General features: G+C 38.4%; 1 protein-coding gene across 1 annotated transcript; it reads right to left on the reverse strand.

Moving 5' to 3' along the window:
* Positions 1 to 2,766: 2,766 nt before the first annotated feature.
* Positions 2,767 to 17,167, reverse strand: igfn1.4 (immunoglobulin like and fibronectin type III domain containing 1, tandem duplicate 4). Its single transcript, XM_070846948.1, has 25 exons — positions 17,081 to 17,167; positions 15,348 to 15,470; positions 14,766 to 14,905; positions 13,563 to 13,662; positions 13,216 to 13,297; positions 12,928 to 13,120; positions 12,607 to 12,720; positions 12,029 to 12,197; positions 11,628 to 11,900; positions 11,244 to 11,483; positions 10,848 to 10,895; positions 9,448 to 9,453; positions 8,983 to 9,012; positions 8,832 to 8,894; positions 7,433 to 7,548; positions 7,057 to 7,198; positions 6,674 to 6,967; positions 6,181 to 6,483; positions 5,698 to 5,877; positions 5,468 to 5,596; positions 5,303 to 5,382; positions 4,906 to 5,098; positions 4,064 to 4,360; positions 2,930 to 3,256; positions 2,767 to 2,835 (listed from the first exon to the last, which is right to left on the reverse strand). Exons 1-25 carry the CDS (start codon positions 17,124 to 17,126, stop codon positions 2,831 to 2,833), a joined length of 3,693 nt encoding a protein of 1,230 aa, XP_070703049.1. The 5' UTR covers positions 17,127 to 17,167; the 3' UTR covers positions 2,767 to 2,830.
* Between the last annotated feature and the right edge of the window lie 1,236 nt (positions 17,168 to 18,403).

Genomic DNA, 18,403 nt, shown 5'->3' on the forward strand with positions numbered 1-18,403 from the left:
GAAAAGTGAAAAAGCACTGACTGTGTAGTTAATTTAATAATTGGAAAAAAAAAAATCTTCTACAGAGAGTTAATGAGATACAGAATTTGTTTTAACAAAGCCATCATCTTATCGGCAGTAGACAGATGTCCTACACAGACAGTTTGACCTACTTTGATTGTAGCCCACGAGACATTTACTTCACGTACCTATGGATGGCAATGACCAAAACATGTCTTTTAATATCTTCAGAGCTGAGGGTATTTTAATTGGAAGGGCTGTATGAAGATTATGGTTATAAGACTTTTTTACATGGCCCTTTTTATTTTAAGGACCATAAGAGGAACACTGACAAATGTGAAAAAGAAATGTGACCTTGAATATCTACAACCCAGCGAAAAAGGTATTATGTTAAGGCTCAGATGTGTCACACATTCTGTGTTGCAAACTGATCATAGTCTCCTGCTGAATCCTTTGTTAGTCATGGGGAGCCAGTTGGGAAGGTCACATTCCTCATCGAAATATGGCAGACAGTTGAGAATTTTGTATCAGCATCACACGGTGATCGGAATAGGTATATCCATATTTTTCTCTTTTTTGAAGGGTATCGAAATTCTCGAGACCTCACTACATTCATTCTTGTCAATAGCACGAAAAAGTAAAGTTGTACGGCTGACGCATTTTTGTCGACGGCATTCCTGCGCCCGTGGTAGTACATACAATATATTCAGGTGATAATTATTATTACCCAGGTTAGTGAGGCTATGCTAACATACCTTCCAATTATTCAAAATACCTGCATGTCAGCAGGTCATGAAATATCAGAGAAAAAGTCTTTACATCTATAGAAATGTTCTGAAACTAGTCTGTCCTTTTTTTCCACCTTTAATATTGGCCTCTCTCAGCAAACAACACTTTTCTGTTCTCCCATATTTACTCTAAATGATCATATAGGAGCCCAGACTTGTAGCACTCCTCTGAAATTGTTCTACACGAGGGTGTCAGTCACATATAAAATAGAGTTTCTTTCCATCAGTATATTAATTCGGCAAGAATCACCGTCATAAGAAATTTGCTATTAAACAAAACAAATCGGACTTACTTTCAGTTCTTCATCTACTATCAGCTAGCCGTCTTCAGCTTGAACTCTTCTCGCTATCCAATATTTCAAAGGTGACACCCCTTTTTGTTCGGTGATAAAAGCATGAAGCGCATGGAAACCCATACATGGATGAAATGTAGTTGCTAAAAACCCATATTATGGCAGTGGCAAAGGGTGGTGGTTCCTCTCGCCCATCCCTATGAAAGCGATCACTTTGCAGCTGGCTCTGGAAATATATTATGACTGTTCATTCAATCTGGTATCGGTCGTATCCAGTCAACAGTTTTCCACCATTACTGTTGACAATATAAAAACACCAGGCACATCATAGATCAAGATTCAGGCTCCGTCAGATTTAAATTATGATGGATTTGAGCCTAACTTTTTATTTTTATTAGTGATTACATCATTGTACTTGATATACTCATGGTTGAGGCTTAATGATTTATGGATCCACAATAGCCATGCACAGTAATTTCCCACTTGTAATAGTCAAAGCATCTAACCAAAAGCTTTCGAGTGGCAGCTTCACAAGGTCTCTAGTAATGTGATCCCTGTACTATGGATTTTATTGGTCAGTAAACATTAACATGAGACCTTTTATTCGGTAAAGTAATCTCCAGTTGAATGAATTGGCCGTTCCAATTAGCTTTCAAAAGTATCAGCAGAATTTCTCACAGCATGTCTGTGGTGTTCTCAGAGTCACACTGGGCCAGTGGTGGCATTATAAAAAGATGGTTGCTCATGGTGTGGTGGTGTGTTGGACTCGTTGCACCAAGCTGCTTTTTGGGTTCACATTGTCAGAGGTTAAACAAGCGTGACTTATCCAGACAGTTTGAATAGTCACCCCGACCTCATAAAAGAGACTCTGCCATAACTGCAAGAAAAGCCTGATGACACGAGGAATAAACACAAATATCACCTCTAACCTGCCAGAGGAAATGAGGTAAGCACTCCATGAATCAAGTACATTAACAACTACACTAAATATTATAAGAGCAATGTTGCGTTATTTCACTCTTATCAGTAAGTAATAACGTCATTAGATAAAAAAACTGTAGGCATTTTGTCTGCATGTTAATCCAGAGGTTATATCCAGCAGCAATCCTTTGTGTTACAGATGCCACAATATGTTCAGTGGGGATTTGATTTGTATCGCTATTATAAAATATGGTATGTAATCTATACTATACATGTTATCCATACATGTGAGCAGTTAAACATAGTTGTCTCACAGAAAGGTCTTCCTTTATTGGTCATTGGGCTGCAGGTATAAAAAGGACTAATTTAAGATTTGCAGCAGAGTATCTTCTTATAGACAATTTACTAGGTAGCTCAAGTGGATATATATGGAAATGCAATGAAAATCTGCACTTGGTGTGTACTTCTTCATGAGGGCTTAATGTAGTACTGCAATGCGCATGGTGTCATGCACTTGAGATATTGGAGCCCTGTGCTTCTGGAAACACATGCTGGAAACATTTGATGCTTTAACGATGGCCACTGAGTTTGTTTCCGTGAGGGAAGTTAGTGAAGAACATTAGGAAATTCGCAGCACAAAGAACACTACACGTAGTTGTCAGTTTGTTGATTTATTGCAATTGTTACAAGAGCTTCAAAATTGAACAGATGTCGTTCTATAGTTGTCACATGCATTGCCACATGCTGTCAAGGCAGTCTATGCAGTAAAACAAATCATTTCCTTGTTACTCAGTAAGAGGAAAAGCTGAATTAAGTCATTGTGCCGTTTTAATCTGTGGAGAAAAAGTGGAAAGAAAAATAATCATTATACGAATAAACCAAAACAAGTCATTCTGAAAAAAATCCAACACTTAAGTTAAACCTTACCTCTAACAATGAGTTTGGTAGAACACTCTGCCTTGCCAAAAGAGTTGACTGCAACAACTTTATATTCCCCACTATCCTTTGATCGGACTCGAAGAATGTACATGGAGCACACACCAAATGAGTTGGTGATGTAGTAGTTGTTGTCTAAGTTGATGCAGACGTCATTCAGGTACCAGGACACAGTGGGCGTAGGGCATCCGCGGACAGCGCATGTCATGTAGAGTTGGTATCCTTTAGGTGGCGTGTGGACTTTCAGAGGGACCAAGATAGATGGAGGCCTTTCAAAGCAGACCTCCATTGAATTAACTCCATTTGACGTTATTGGAACTTGAGGGGAAAATCAAAGAGGGGATGGATTGAAATGATCGCTTAGGTCACATGATAATTCGCATGCATCCAGAAATGTTTGACAGAGGTTCTGCACAATGAGCCAATCAGAGATTTCACAGAATTATTATTGTAGCTGGACTTGTAGAAAAAGAAGTAAAACAGCATAGCAGTTTGCTCACAGTGACTATGCTGACATGCTGATGTGTATCAGGTGTAATGTTTACCATGTCACCATCCACCTGCTAACATTTGCTAATTAGCTCTAAACACAAAGAACTGATAGTAATGTCATTAGTTTTTCAGCTATTTAAACATCAATAAAACTATTGAAAAAAAATTTTGACCTCATGATGGTGGTAGACTAAAATAACAGGGAATAACTAAAGACATTAGGATACATCATCTAGGAACCATTAATTTTATACCAATCCATTTTAATAGATGTGGAGATATTTCACTGGAGTTTTGACTTGAACCTTAACTTGCAGATGGCGCGAGTTGACGCTGAAATATTCAACAGTCATTGATGTCGGCTATTGTGCAATGGAATCATGCTTTAGTTCACAGACCATAGTCAGTCAACGTGAAACAGATTGGCTGTAATAAGCGATAAAATGTAGTTGGACAGGATGGTTAACACGATAATTCTGTATGCCTTTTTTGTGCAGAGAACATAACAAGAAAACAAGTAAAATTCAACTGATTACACATGAAATTGTCAAGCTACCGTGTGCCATGTATAATTTGGTATGCTCTAATGGAAAAGTCAAACATAACTCAACTGTAACAGCTTTAATAGCTCACCTTTGTTGCTGTTAAAGCCCCATGTAGGTGACTGAGATGGATCTGAGAGGCCCATATCATTCTTGGCGTAGATTTGGAAGTGGTACTCTATCCCAGGGAGGATGTTGTTGGCTGTGTATGTGTTAGTGAAGAGGCGGTCTGCTATAGTCTTCCACAGCCTGGTGTTGGAATCATGTTGCGACACCACATAGTAGACCCGGTCGTCGAGCTCCTGGTCTGGTGAGGGAGCCCATGATATCACCACTTTGCCCTGGACGGTTTGCTCCAGCTCCACCGGCCCTGGCATCTTGGGTTCATCTAGCAACAAATACAATAAGATATGACTAAGATAGAAACTCCTTTCTTTGGAGGAACTGTCATTTTTTTGTATTGTGGCTGCTTTTAGACTTGAAATAATCTTACTTTACTCAAGAGGGATGTGTCTTTTTGTGTCTTTTTGTCACAAAATGTGTCTTTTTGTCAGGGTTGTATTTGCATTTTACGGTTATAAGTTAATCATATCCTCTTACTGCATGTTGCACAGTATGAATGATGTTTATGTTGGTGTTAATTAGGGTCTGGCATTGGGTTGCCAATACATCACTGTATCATTGGCATTTAATTGGCTAAATATTGTCCAGTTTATGCTGTCCAGTGCTGATATAAATGATCTTCTCTGGCCAGAGGAACACAATGTGAGCAATTAAATGAATTCCTCATTTCCAACAATTTAATTCCTCATTTGACAACCTGGGCATTTGTGAAACTAACATGAAGCTAAGATCAGCACAAAATAATTGCCACCAGTAGGTTTAGTGCAAAAATATCACGCCAATCATAGTGTCATTTTTGTTTTTCCTTACCTGTGACTCTAACCTCGATGTCGAATGAAGCCTCACCCACAGAGTTTTTGGCAATAATGGTGTAAATGGCTGAATCTGTGCGCTTTGATGAGGGAATAACAAGCTGAGACATTCCCTCTGTATTGATGATATTAATCCACGGGGATATTGGCTCATCATCCTTCAGCCAAGTGATTTCAGGAGGAGGTTCAGCCTGGAGATACCAATATCAGATAAATGAAATAAAGTGTGAGGCATAAGCAGCCATGTCACACTGTACAATAGTAAACCCATCACTCAACAATATGACACACCAGGAATGGATAAAAAATATGAAATATAGAAATTTAAAAAGATCTAGTGTTCATACTATGGAAGAAACACCTAGTATACATGCAGCTTTATGGCCTATTCATACCTCGTAGCAAATTTTGACGCGTGCAGAATTTCCTGCTCTGACAACAATGAAGTCCTCTGGATCTTTAAAACAAGGTCTCACTGGATGAAAACAAACAGAACATGAGTCCCAGACAGGGAACAAACATTGCTCAGAATAAGACAATGAAGGAAGTTAGCTACTTACTGTTGGGATTCTTCGCACACACCATTGCAGAGGGAGGGCTTAGGTCCCCTGCGCCTGACTCATTGATTGCTGAAACCCTGAACTCGTACTCTGCTCCCTCAGTGACGTCTTTAACTGCGTACTTCACATCTGAAAATGAGATTATAAGCATTGCAAGAGGAAAAAAAATGATAATGAAGCTCTAATGAAAACATATAGCAATAGTTTGTTAATATGTTTCACGGACAAACCTTCAATAGGTTCATTAAGTGCATTCAGTGCTATCCACTGATTTGTGTCTTTCTTTCTTTTCTCTATTTGGTAACCAATGATTGGTACTCCTCTGTCGTCCTCTGGAGGGGTCCAGGTCAAATTGATGCACGTCTTAGAGGCACTCACCACTGTGGGGGCACCAGGTGGACCCGAGAGTACTATGGAATGACAAGTAGCCTAATTAGACAAGTAAACTCATTATTAAATATTTAAGAGGTAATTAAAGACGTGGAATAAATGAACATCTTCATGCTGTTAATGCAGGGTATTACAAACTATTCCTGTTAGAGACTATTACAAGGATAAAAGTGAGCTTTCTACAGTGACTAAATGGTGCTGGTGATAAACGATTTGAAGCAATCCCACCTATCCAGAGGCATTTTCATTTATTACAACCTGAGGGAGATTAACAAGGGATTTGCTGAGGAATGCTAAATGAGACTTCTTTCTTCAACGCTCACTCATTATGCCAGCCATAATGCTATCAGCTGTCTCCAGGGCGTCACTGAGGCCCTCGGGATTCTCGGCATAGATGCGGTAGTTGTATTTCTTTCCATGTGTCACATTCCTGTCTCGGAAGGAGGTCTTGTCAGCTGAGACATCTCCAAGTTTCGTCCACAGACACTGCCCTGTCTGCTGCCGTTCTATGATATAGTTGGTGACAGCAGAGCCTCCGTCGTCTTTGGGAGGATTCCATTTAATTTCAATTAGAGATGAGGTGGTTTCAGTGGTCTCCACTGGACCCTGAGGTGGACCAGGCCGATCTATTACAGAAAAAAAAAGGTGTTAAATTTCAAATGTAGTGATGGAAATGTAATAAATAGTAATGTGAAGTAATGTGTTAGTGTTTGAATGTGGCTGTGCATGAAGGGTTAAACAAATACTAAAAATGTTATCTTTTTATCTCCACAGTATTTCTCACTTTTCTCATTAGATTTCTCTGTGTTTTCCTACCAAGCACAATAAGCTGAGATGTGGCTTCTACGGCCCCAAATGGGTTTTTGAGTTGGATCTTTATTTCCCCTGCGTCCGTCCGCAGGCAGTCTCTGAGCAGCAGCCGGCTGTGATTGGTCTCCCTCACGATCTTAACTCCTCCTCCATCTTTGATCTCAGAGCCATCCTTAAACCAACTGATTACCAAAGACTCCTGGGGAGGGAAGGGCATCTTGAAAGCAGCGTTCTGGCCCACTCTTATGATCACAGGTTTGGAGAATTTGTGAAGGTCGTCCGGGTCAAATTCAGGTACATCTGTGAAACATTCAGTGTAATTCAGCTATTGCAGAAACCGTTGTTACTTTATTTTATATGCTCTACAATAAAAAGAGAGTCAGTCATACCTCCGACAGTGACCTTTCCTTGTGTACTTTGGTTTCCTGATACAAAACGATAAACGCCAGAGTCGTCATCTCTGCAGCTTTGAATTGTCAGCTTGTGAGAGGTTCCATCTTTGGTTATGGTGACCCCAGCACCTGAGTTTAACTTGCAAATCAAAGGTGACATGGAGAACTTTATGCTTTTCTGTGTTACATTATGAAACTATTTGTTACTTTGTACTTCTTGCAGTTGGTTGTTTCTACTGTTGACTATGTAGGAATGAAAAGCTTTTCATACTTTTGCTCTCACACTTAACTCCGAATCAGAATGTCAGATGATAAACTTGTGAGATACACATGTTGAAAGTATGTAGGAACTGTCTTAATTCATTTGCTTTACCTGCTCTCCATCTTTAAACCAGGTGCCGTCGCAGTCCATGTTCATCTTCACAGATAGTTCAGCCGGCTTTCCACGAAGAGCATAAATATCAGAGAGTCCACAGGTAATTCCAGGCTCTGGGCAACAAAAAACAAAGTTACTCTCCACGTCCCATATTCATATGAAGCAACTTTCAATTTAGGACCTTGTATACTGAATGAGCGCATATGAGTATAAATTAATAACTTACCAGTATGCTTATAGTTTCTACTCATTAATATGCTTGCTGAAATAATAGTTAAATCATTTAGTAATATCAGTGACTTCCTGTGAATAATGTAGTAGAAATAAATCTTAGTGTAAGCTTTGAAAAAATTAGGGATTATACCACAGCGTAAAAAGTGCGGAAAGTAAGGAATGAAGAGTATGACATAAAGTACAACAACAATCTGTAAGTGTTCTTAATAAATGCAGTGCACGTTCCGATAACATACTGTATACTAGGGCTGCACAATTAATCAAATATGAATCTCCATTAAATGCATTTCACAGCGCTTCCTAAATGAACAGCCAGCCACAAGCGGTTTAGACGTTTTGGTTTCACTTTTGTACAGCTGTCACGTTGCTCTAGGTTGATGCCCTGCAGCCGTGGCCTGTGCAAAAACTTCTTGGATGCAGCTAGTGCAGTCCAGAAGAGAAGAGTAACATACAACAGAGGGCAGATGAAAATGAAACGTCTGGAGCAGAGGGCAGAGAGCTAGTCCCTCGAAACGGATCGTCATACATTGATAGGAAGTATTTCACATTTAGGGCAAGTGATGTTGAGCAAGAACAATCCGTATGTAAAGAGTTCATGAAACTTACGTTTTAGCACAACTGACTTTTTCAACCACATGATTCCCATCCTTGTCCACAGAATAATTGGAATCAAAATAATCCTTTAGCCATAATTGTACAGCCCTTCTGTATACAGTGCATGGTTCAAATATTAGTGTGATTTCATTGGAAAGTTTCTGATAAAAGTTACAAGGCAAATTAATGACATCGTAGGCGAGCACAATGACAAGCTGCTTTGTTAGCAGAGACCCGCTGGGCTCACAAGGCTTCGGAGGAGGAAAACACGTTTGAACAGTGAGAGTCTTCGGATGAGTAGTAAATTGCATATGTTTCCACATGCTGGTTATAAAGAATCCCTGTTGATATTTCACACCTTCCCATTTTTTTTAATTTACATTAATTAAGAGAATTTAGGTTAATTTATAGAACAAATGTTACAGAGAATATGATGATTTGATGAGAGATTTGTTAATTTTAAAACTCCACTGTGTTACTAATGTAAATAAAACAAACAAAAAACATATTAGTCTTTTAATATTCTTGTTACTGTTGTAGTTTCAGTATTCAGTATGTGCCATACCACCTCCTGCATCTGCAAGTGGTTGATCAAGCATTTCAGCACCAGCGGCTTCCTCAGCTGAGTGGCCTGACAGCAATAATAACAGTAAGTCATTTACACTTGGTTTAGTAAATTACTCCCTCAGTTTTATATGCTCCACAGATGTCTGGCTTACCACTTCCCGTGTCTTCAGCTTCTGAATTACCTATCAGCGATCACAGACAGTATGAAAACATGCCAGATTTTTATCTGTTTTGTCTGTGTTTATTAATTTGTTGACATGTGATACTTGTTTTGTTTATATTGTAGTGTGTTTTCTGCAAATCTTTTCTCCAGACCATTTTCCAAAGCATGCCATGGTGTTCTACATTTTTTCCTATTTACAGATAACCATAGTCTGTTGGAGTGGGCTTCATCCACTCTTAATTTGCATACCCATACAAGCTTATACTATGACCACTGGTTACAGATATTCCAATTTACTTAAGACATTTTTTGTCCATACAGGACGAAATATTGTTAAAAGTGTAGTGGGTGGCTGTGGATCAGTGGTCCCTCAATCAGAAGGTCGGGGGTTCGATCCCCAGCTCCTATGGGTCAACATGTCGAAGTGTCCTTGGGCAAGACACTGAACCCCAACTTGCTCCTGAAGCATGGCTTCAGTGCGTGAATGAGTATGAAAGAATAGTCTCCTCCTAATTAGATCCCTCCTGTATGAATGATGTGTGAATGGGTGAATGAGGATGTCATGTAAAGCGCTTTGAGTAGTTGAAATAACTAGAAAGGCTCTATACAAATACAGACCATTTACCATTTAGTGTTTTGGTATAAACAATGACTTTAAATGGCTGTTGCAATGGCAAAATGCTACCAGAGGAACGATGTAGAACCCAAGGTTAACAAAGGATTGTTTGAACAAAGCGCAATCTCTAGCATCAGCCCACCAGTGCAGGGGCATAATCTTGGATTCAAAGGTGGGGGTGGGTACATACTGTACAACTATAGTATGACATGGTTCCAGCCCCCGTCCTCTAATCATATTCATACATTCTTAACTGCTTGGTGAGGGAGAAGAGGTGGGTCTAAATGTGCTAATGCCTTTCATGTAGTGTGAACGTTTTGGTTAAGAAACCTTACCGGACAGAAATGATTAATAGTAATTTTTAGCATCTTAATGTGTGCAAAATGTGGTGGCGGAGACCCTACTCGAAATAGGTCATCTGTGTAAAGATCTTGTCCATTATTTTCTACTTTTCCAAACACTCATACTAACAATTGAACCAGAGATAACAATGAGATGGATCTCCCAACACAGACATGCTAAGATAATTTCCTTGGAATGAGGAATGAGTGCTGCTTATTACATGGTGAGAAATATAATCATAAAACTACAGACTTACAAACTACAGCATGCTTTGAAAAAATAGTGTATATGATTTGTGTACAAATGGGCTAAAGCATGCAGAAGCACTACCGTGGTGCCTAAAACAGAAATCAATTTCTTCGTAATTTACCAGTTAATGCATCCCAATCAGTAAATATAATGTAGTAATTTATGGACAAGTGAAAACAATCTGCATATATTAGTTCCACTCTTGCAATATTAAACTAATTTATTTCAATACAATGTATCAGGAACTAGAATGTAAATGTGACATATAATCAGTCACTGAGGTACAGATCACAGGACGCGGCTGTGTATTAGCTTGGCAATCTGTTTATCTAATCGTGAGAATATGGATTGTACTAATACATCTAAATTGGCTAAATACTAAAAAAAACAAGACAAAAAACATGAAACCTTAAAGAGGCAGACAATCACATGATGAGCCGACAACACAAACATCATAATATATAAACCTAAACATTACAGTGACGTCAGAAGCGATTTAGACACCATTTTTGATGCGGAGACTTTTAATTTAAAGTAAAGGATATCAGTGTAAAGAGATGTATTAATGAAACCTTTATATTTTAAATAACTGTCGTATTCACCTTCGAGTGCGTGCAGATGTTGTCACAACTATTTAAGTTTCTTACCAGTGCTTACAATCGGTGGATCCACTGCTGCTGGTTCATTTACGACGCCTATCAAGCATTGAAATTTGTTAGTGGTTGCCATATCAACAAATTATCATAGCTAGCATTATATGCAAAATTATACAAACAAAAGTTCCCAATCTTTGTAATTATTGACTTCCCCCAAACTATTGCAATTTCTGACATTATTTGAACATAATCACATCCATAAATATTATTGATGCCAATAGTACAATGCATGTTACAGAAAAAAATCACAAATAACCATATAACTAATAAATATTTATGTAAAGAATTTGGATTCCCAATAGGTTTTGCCAATAGGACCAAAGTATTGGCTTCTTTGTTTCTGAACTCAACACCCCATTTCATAAACCTTGTGGTCAGCATTCTTACTTGGTTGAGGTTCTTGCGGTGTCGGAGGTCTTGGAGTCTTAGTAGGCGCAGGAGGGGATTCAGGTGGAGGTGCAGCTGCTGCAGCTTCTTTCGCAGCTTTGATCTGTTCTTTCCTTTCCTCTTTCTCCTTCTCTAGCTTTACTTGTTGTTCTTGGGCAACCTTTTGCAGATCTATCCCAGATCCTCCTGCTCTTGTTGTTTTCCTTGCTGATTTTTTACCCTTTTGAGCATCTTTGTCGGCTGAATTGAGAAAAGAAAAAAAAAATAAAATAATTGATTGATGAAATTTGAAATGAAAATCATTACAATATTGGTTTGTAATGATTTCATTTCAAATCATAATCACTATCCATTATTGACTTTTGGAGGAGTATAATATCTTACCTTCAACGACAAGCCACGCATTGCAAGATTTAATTCCTGCACACGCAGAATAAATTCCTTTGTCTACTATCATGCAGTCTTTGACCACCAGCCTGTGAATGAGCTTGTCTTCTGAAACTTGGATATCATATTTATCCCCTTGTTCCAGTGGCAAATTCTTGCCAAACCACAAAATCTTGGAGAAGGGATTTGACAGGACACACTCAAAAACAGCATCTTCTCTCTCAATTGCCTTCACTTCCTGAATTTTCACCAAGAAATCCACCATGGGGACTGAAAAATAATCAATAAATGGATGTTAGTTATTTAAATTAGGTCTGTATTATGCATCAGAAATGTTTCCTTGCCTCTTGCTTTGATTAGCGCTACTAACATGTCACGTGTGCAAGTGTGAAACTTACTTTTGAAATCAGTGGAGAACATATTCACGTCCTCTACATCCAACTGGTACAGTCCAGCATCGTCTGGCATAAGGTCTCTCACACTGAAAATGTACTTTTTCCCAATTTGTTTAAGGCTGTGCTTCATCTTATCTCCCAACTCCTTTGTATATGGTACCATTTCACCATCCTGGGGGGAATATATACGATGTCATTTCCTTTTGGGATGCTTCAAATTGTGCTCGCAAAAACACAGCTGCGAGATAATAGCTGGAGAAAAACCACTAATTTGAGTTAAAATGTAAAGCATCATAGCAAGACTCATTACAAACACAAAGCCATAGGCATCTCAGAGGTATGCTTTTACTAGTAGATCAGCCCAGTGGTGTTGGTCCACCTGTATGTCCTTCTAGCACCAACTCCAGAGTGAGATATCTTCACATATCTATACAAGCACTGGCCAGATTGTAATTGAATAAACTCAGTGTTGTAGTAACTCAGGGTTCCCAGACGATGAATCTTTTATATGGCCAACGTCCTGTTCTATGATGTAGTACGCTGTTGGGAGACCAAAGGAAGAAATTTAATGTCACACTTACCTTATACAGGAATATGGAGCTGCTTGGGTCGATAAGGTCCATGTCAATCTCAAACGATGCAGTATTGTCTGCATTAACCTGAATGGGTTTCAGGCTAGACAGATTTCTGACAAACTAGGACAAGAAAGTGATAGAAGGCTTAAGTATCAAACAGAAAGCAAACGAGTATTATTTCAAATTTATGGTTATAGAATTGTTTTCTGTCACTGGAGGACATTTTTTAGAATCTCTTTACCTAAACATGTACAGTCAACATCAAACCTCATAATCAGAAAAAAAAAAAGCAAACAAATCAATATGCAAATATCAGTAATTACAAACCGCAGCTTGTTCTTCCTCCCTTTCTTTCTTTATTTCATTTAGTTTCTTGAGCATCCAGCGAAAGTCAGTCACTCCATATTCCGCACAGATTCTCTCATAGTCTTTCTTATCAGCGCTAAGTAAGAGCTCCCAAAATTTAGGATCAATCTCTCCGTCTTTTCTCTCAGGTTGCTCAGATTTCGGACGGATCTTACTGGAAATTAAAATGGGGTGCTTTTGAAGTACGTTGAAGAACAACAGAAATCTGAAGAGCACAGAAGGCCATGAACATGTGCAACACAAACTAACCTTTTCCTTTTAAGTACTGTCTTAAAATTCCCATTGGTGGCTTCAGCTGCTTGTTGCGGGGCTTTGTTCATTTTGAAACCAACTAATAACAGAAAAGAGGGTGCTCACATTATTAATACAGTCATGTAATTAACTGACAAGAGAGGCTGCAGGGTGATAAGTATCGCAATGAGTGTAATACATTCAAGTGTATGAAGTAGTAACGTGTCAAATTTGGATCCAAGTGTGCTCCATTTGAAGTACATTTGGGAGAACATTTGAGCCTGCGTGTCATGCCAGATAACACGACTCTGCATGACATTAATTACATTCATTTGTCACATCCATAGCAAGCAAACAGTCCTTACCTGCAATAACATTCAGAACAACTGTGACCGTGGCTTGTCCATGCTCATTTTTGGCAATGCATTTATAGGTATCGGCTTGATCTGGCATAATACTTGGCATCTGGAAGATAAAAGACATGCCAAATATAACAAATTCAGTTTGTGAAGTTATTAGCTCGGTTAACAAGTTTTATACTAAATAGCACTGGTTTTCCAACCTGTTTTGCATTACGTGTTATGGACCCTCAAAGCCCTTTTAGATCACTCGATAACACTCATCACATTCTCAAATCAGTTAAGTTGTATAGATTTGAATAAAGATGTTATTTTAGCTATTCATAAAATACTGTAAAAGTGGATTTTATGGGTTCGGTTCCAGCTTTTGTGTTACAACCACTTAAGAATGGATGCAACCATTGAACCATTGCATTTAAAAATAATACTACTTCAACTTCTCTACTCGCTTGCTAATCATGCACTCTAAATCACAGGACGAGGTGTTGAGTTGTTAAAGTCACTAAAAGTTAATGGGGTGGCCATGTATTCTACCTGTCATAGCTTGTTTTTTGGTTATTGGTTATTTTTCACATTTAATACATGAATGTAGTGCATAAATACAATTACGCAATGCTGAATTGTGTTTTTTTTCCAAATTAGCTGAGCTACTCCACAGACTTTGCTTGTACCCCCTGGCAACTGTAGAGGCACTTACCCCTGGTTGGGAGTCACTATTATTCAATATCCTCTGAAAAGTAATAGTGCTTATAAGAATCCCTTTGTGACTCACTCATGACAGACCAGTTTGACTGAAATGCTCACGACGGCCTACAATTACAGGCTCTGCACACGGCTTGATTAGTAGATGTAATTGGTAGATGGCCTCCTGATTTGTAACTTTTGTCACATTTGTCACATTTTTAAGTCAAACAGCAGTGAGTTGACAGGATGTGGGGGTAGACGTGTCCAGCCTGTTTCATCAAACTAACTTTGTTAAGTGTTCTGCTCTCAGGTTGAGCGAAATCTCCTTTTTGTAGAAAAGATGATTGGAAAAGTAAAGTGAAGGGTCAGAAGACTGGGTGATTGATATAATGAAATCGGTGCTGCTTCTTTTTTTTTCTCTGTTTGTCTTTCTATATATCTGTTTTTCTCTGTGCTGTTTGTACCTCTCTACATCAGCATGTTGCTGTATAGCATCACTGTGATTTGATAGCCCGTATCACTTGCCTCAAATGTATGCTCATTGGAATTGGGATCGTATTTCGGCTGGTATTTTGCTGTATCAGAGACATCTCCATTATTTCTGCTCCAGGTTACTGTCGGCGTTGGGTCTCCAATGACAATGGCTTTGAAAAAAGCAAATTTGCCTGAAAAAAAAAAAAAGAAGAGAGAGACAAGTTCACTTCATAATATTTTTGCAAACACAAGAAACAGGAAGAAATATATTTATTTAGATATTTATCTTATTCGGTATGATTATTGATTTGAATACAAATTACACTTGCCATTACATAGAATGCTTGATGCCTTTAAAACACCACTTATTTACATTGTCAATGTACACAGTGGAGACTTTGTCTCATGCTAAATGTTAACAACATACTTTACTTTTCCAAGTTTTGAATTGAAGTCAGTGTTTGTTTAATTTTATCTGACTGACACAGGAGTCTGGGTTGTTTGAGTGGCAGCGCTCTGCTCCCACTGCACAGAAGTCATGGATCTAATCCATTATGCAGAATCATGGAAATTCCACCTTGGAATATTTTCTGATATTAATATTTTAAATTATTCTTATACTATCAGTTTTACCCTCTTGGATGGTCAAAGCTATCGGCTTGCGGGTGAAGTCTGGATGGCTCTTTCCCTCTGGCAGTGTCTCAGTAAACTGTGTAATCATCACCCCGGGGACCTTGGATTTTTTCTTGATCCCCACTGTCAGCATTGGAAAATGAAATGTCAGCGACAATACATTAAAAAGAGAGAGGAAAAAAGAAAAACATAACCATGATCACATCCAACCATCTAAACCTGTAGCTGTTTTGTAGTCATATCATCACTCACATAAACCATGCTGACAGATTCATTCTAATACATGACATATTAGAATGATTAATGTTACTCACTTTCTCAGTTTATCATCAGTCAGAGTTGTACTGTGTGTGCACCTGGTAAAGGAGGCTCTCGTATGTCACATTCCTTAGTACACTTACGTTTCAGTAGCTTAATCGTTTTAAAATCTTCTTTGATAATCCATGCCTAAAATTCAACCTGAGAACAGATATGTAGTAATGCACCTACATATCCTCGCACAAAATATTTGTACGCTCGTACAGTATATTATTAAATCGGTTCTTCATGCCTTCGTGAGCAGTCAGGGAAAAAAAAGACAGCTGATGATGGCTTCTCTCTTGTCCCCTAAGCCTACCTTCATTGCAACTGTCTGCATCAGGACCTGATGATAAGGCACATGTTAAAGAACATTAACAGTACATGTTGGATTATGGATTAGATTTACTGTAAATAATTTAAACCAGGGACAGGAAATGAAATACCAGAGCTGCATTTGGTGACCTGAATGGCAGCAATGTAAGATTTGATAAAAGAGGCTAAATGATGTATTTGTCTGTGTCAGGTTTAAGCAGTGTACAATAGGATGTTTGTACTGTAGCTTACCAGTGCACAAAAATACATGTATGAAAATATCTGATTCTTCCGCTCATGTTCGGGTGCACTGGTGCATTAAGCCTGCCAAGTTCATGTCTCTCTTAGTGTACATTGTTGTGATTAGTTTGTATGACGAACCCTTTATTAACTCCTGTTGGCTTTGAATAGACTACGTATCGATGCCACTGTACTGACTAAATATGGCCGCTAATGGACCGGTTGCCGGCTTGAACTTGACAGCTGAAGTATTTGTGCTTAAGATATAGCTGTGACGATAGCAAGTGACTGACCATGTTAGCCACTGGACAGACACAGAAATACACAAACGACACAAGTATTTACTTAATTAACAATTTCCTTTGCATTTATTGACTGATAGATCTCCTTGCCAACCTAATTTTATCAGTGCTGGTAGATTTTGTGTCATGTCATTACTTTGTTTGCTAAGGAGCTCAAACTTACTGAAGATAGCTTTGTATTAAACATTTAAACTGTATTTTTTAAATTATGGATCTGGGAAATACTTCACACACGGGTAATAACGTCCCAAACCATGAAGACAGCTGCATCCCAAGTTGACTTCGATGATTTTATAAGGCAAATAATGACATTTTTGTAGCTGTTTTCTAACACAAAAAGAAGGTTCACTTAGATTTAAGGGTTGATAACACCCACTAATCCTATCAGATGATTCAAATTTAGTTTTCATATTCCTGGTTGGGTACTTGTCACCCCTATGTTGCAAATGGATCTTCAAAGCTTTGGAAAAAATAACAAAAGTAACCTGTTGAGATGTTGGGTGCAGACACACTAGCTTGACGTTGAATGTTCTTCTTTAATGTCTCCTGTAGAAAATGAAATTGGACTTGAGTACTTACCTTGGCCAGCGGCTGTCCCATCCGTCACGACTGATTTTCTAAACATCTTGGGTCCTTTGATTCCTTGATGGATTCAGCAAGATTTCCCCAACTACAATAGATTAATGAAGCGTTTTAAGTACAGCATGTGCAGCCCTACTAATCTATTAAAATAGCAGCCTCAGTTGAGGCAGAAGTTGCCTGAGAGCCTCATTGATTGCATGAAAGTTCTTTTGATGTTGAGCAATGACAGATGTTGATTTGGTTTGACTTTAACTGATTCTTCATGGTTGTCTCATGCAGAAAAGTGCAGTGTTAAAGTGGTAAATTCATGACAATTGTTTTGATTTGGAAGATCACAAGTTCCTGGAGGGGCCGATTGTTTGCAAAGGTTTTGACTGTCAAAATGCCTTTTGTTTCTAAAAAAGCTCTGCCAGACTTTACCACAATTCAACTGCAGACTCTGAGGATACAATAAAAGACACAACATGTGATCATCTGTTGCTTCATGTCATGCACCTGCTTGCTGCTGAGTGTTATCACATTCCCCAAAAATGAAACCCTCCTAAAATTAGAACTGGAGTGCAGGCTTTTACATCAACCCCATGAATTAATTTCTTACCGTGGCTTCATCTATCCCTATTCAAAGGTATTTGTTGTCACTTTAAGCTGCAACATTCTGGCTTGATGTTCAAATGATTACATGCTTATCAAATTAACCTTTTTTATGGCCTGTCAGTTCCATTCACAGCAGGGATCTCTGCTAGCACATAGCTATCTTTCGTTACTCACAAGGTTGCCAAACTTAGAATGACAAATATCTGCTCACAAAAATAAACTGATGGAGCATTAATTGCAATGGATTCAGTGCTGCTGGGGCTGAAGGGGATTTACAGAAATGCTACTATTTGTTTAAACATTTACCTCCTTTATGAGTTTTCAAAGTAACTCTAAGACAAAATCACCTTAATACCAGTAACATAAATCATTTTCATTGATAATAATTATCAAGATAACTAATATTAAACATACTATTGCCTAAAATGATGGGAAACTGACAGTTACAGTTACAGTTATTGACTTCATCCTGCTATTTTGACGTTATTTGCTCTTAAGGGGAACTTAGAGACGTCATCATCAACATCCACACCAAATTTTTGTAATATTTTCTGATATGACCTCTGCCAAGTTTGCAAACATTTCATAACTCCATATGTAGGCTAACTAAAAAATGGCTTTGCTGGTTAAAGGTAACTTGTGATATTGACTGATAGTAGCACTACAGAGCAATGTTTTTTTTGTGCTGTCCCCTTTCTAAGACCTCAAGTATAGTCATAGTGAGTT

The sequence above is a fragment of the Pempheris klunzingeri genome, chromosome 2 (genome assembly GCF_042242105.1).
Source record: "Pempheris klunzingeri isolate RE-2024b chromosome 2, fPemKlu1.hap1, whole genome shotgun sequence".
Lineage (NCBI taxonomy): Eukaryota > Metazoa > Chordata > Actinopteri > Acropomatiformes > Pempheridae > Pempheris > Pempheris klunzingeri.

What these genes read in the sequence shown, in the direction of transcription:
- igfn1.4 (XM_070846948.1), bottom strand. Translation starts at nt 17,126, where the DNA reads ATGTTTAGAAAATCAGTCGTGACGGATGGGACAGCCGCTGGCCAAG. An exon ending in AGGAAAGGTCACTGTCGGAG is followed by an intron (nt 6,968 to 7,056) that starts GTATGACTGACT and finishes AATGTTTCACAG; the next exon opens with ATGTACCTGAATTTGACCCG. An exon ending in ATCTCAGCTTATTGTGCTTG is followed by an intron (nt 6,484 to 6,673) that starts GTAGGAAAACAC and finishes TTTCTGTAATAG; the next exon opens with ATCGGCCTGGTCCACCTCAG.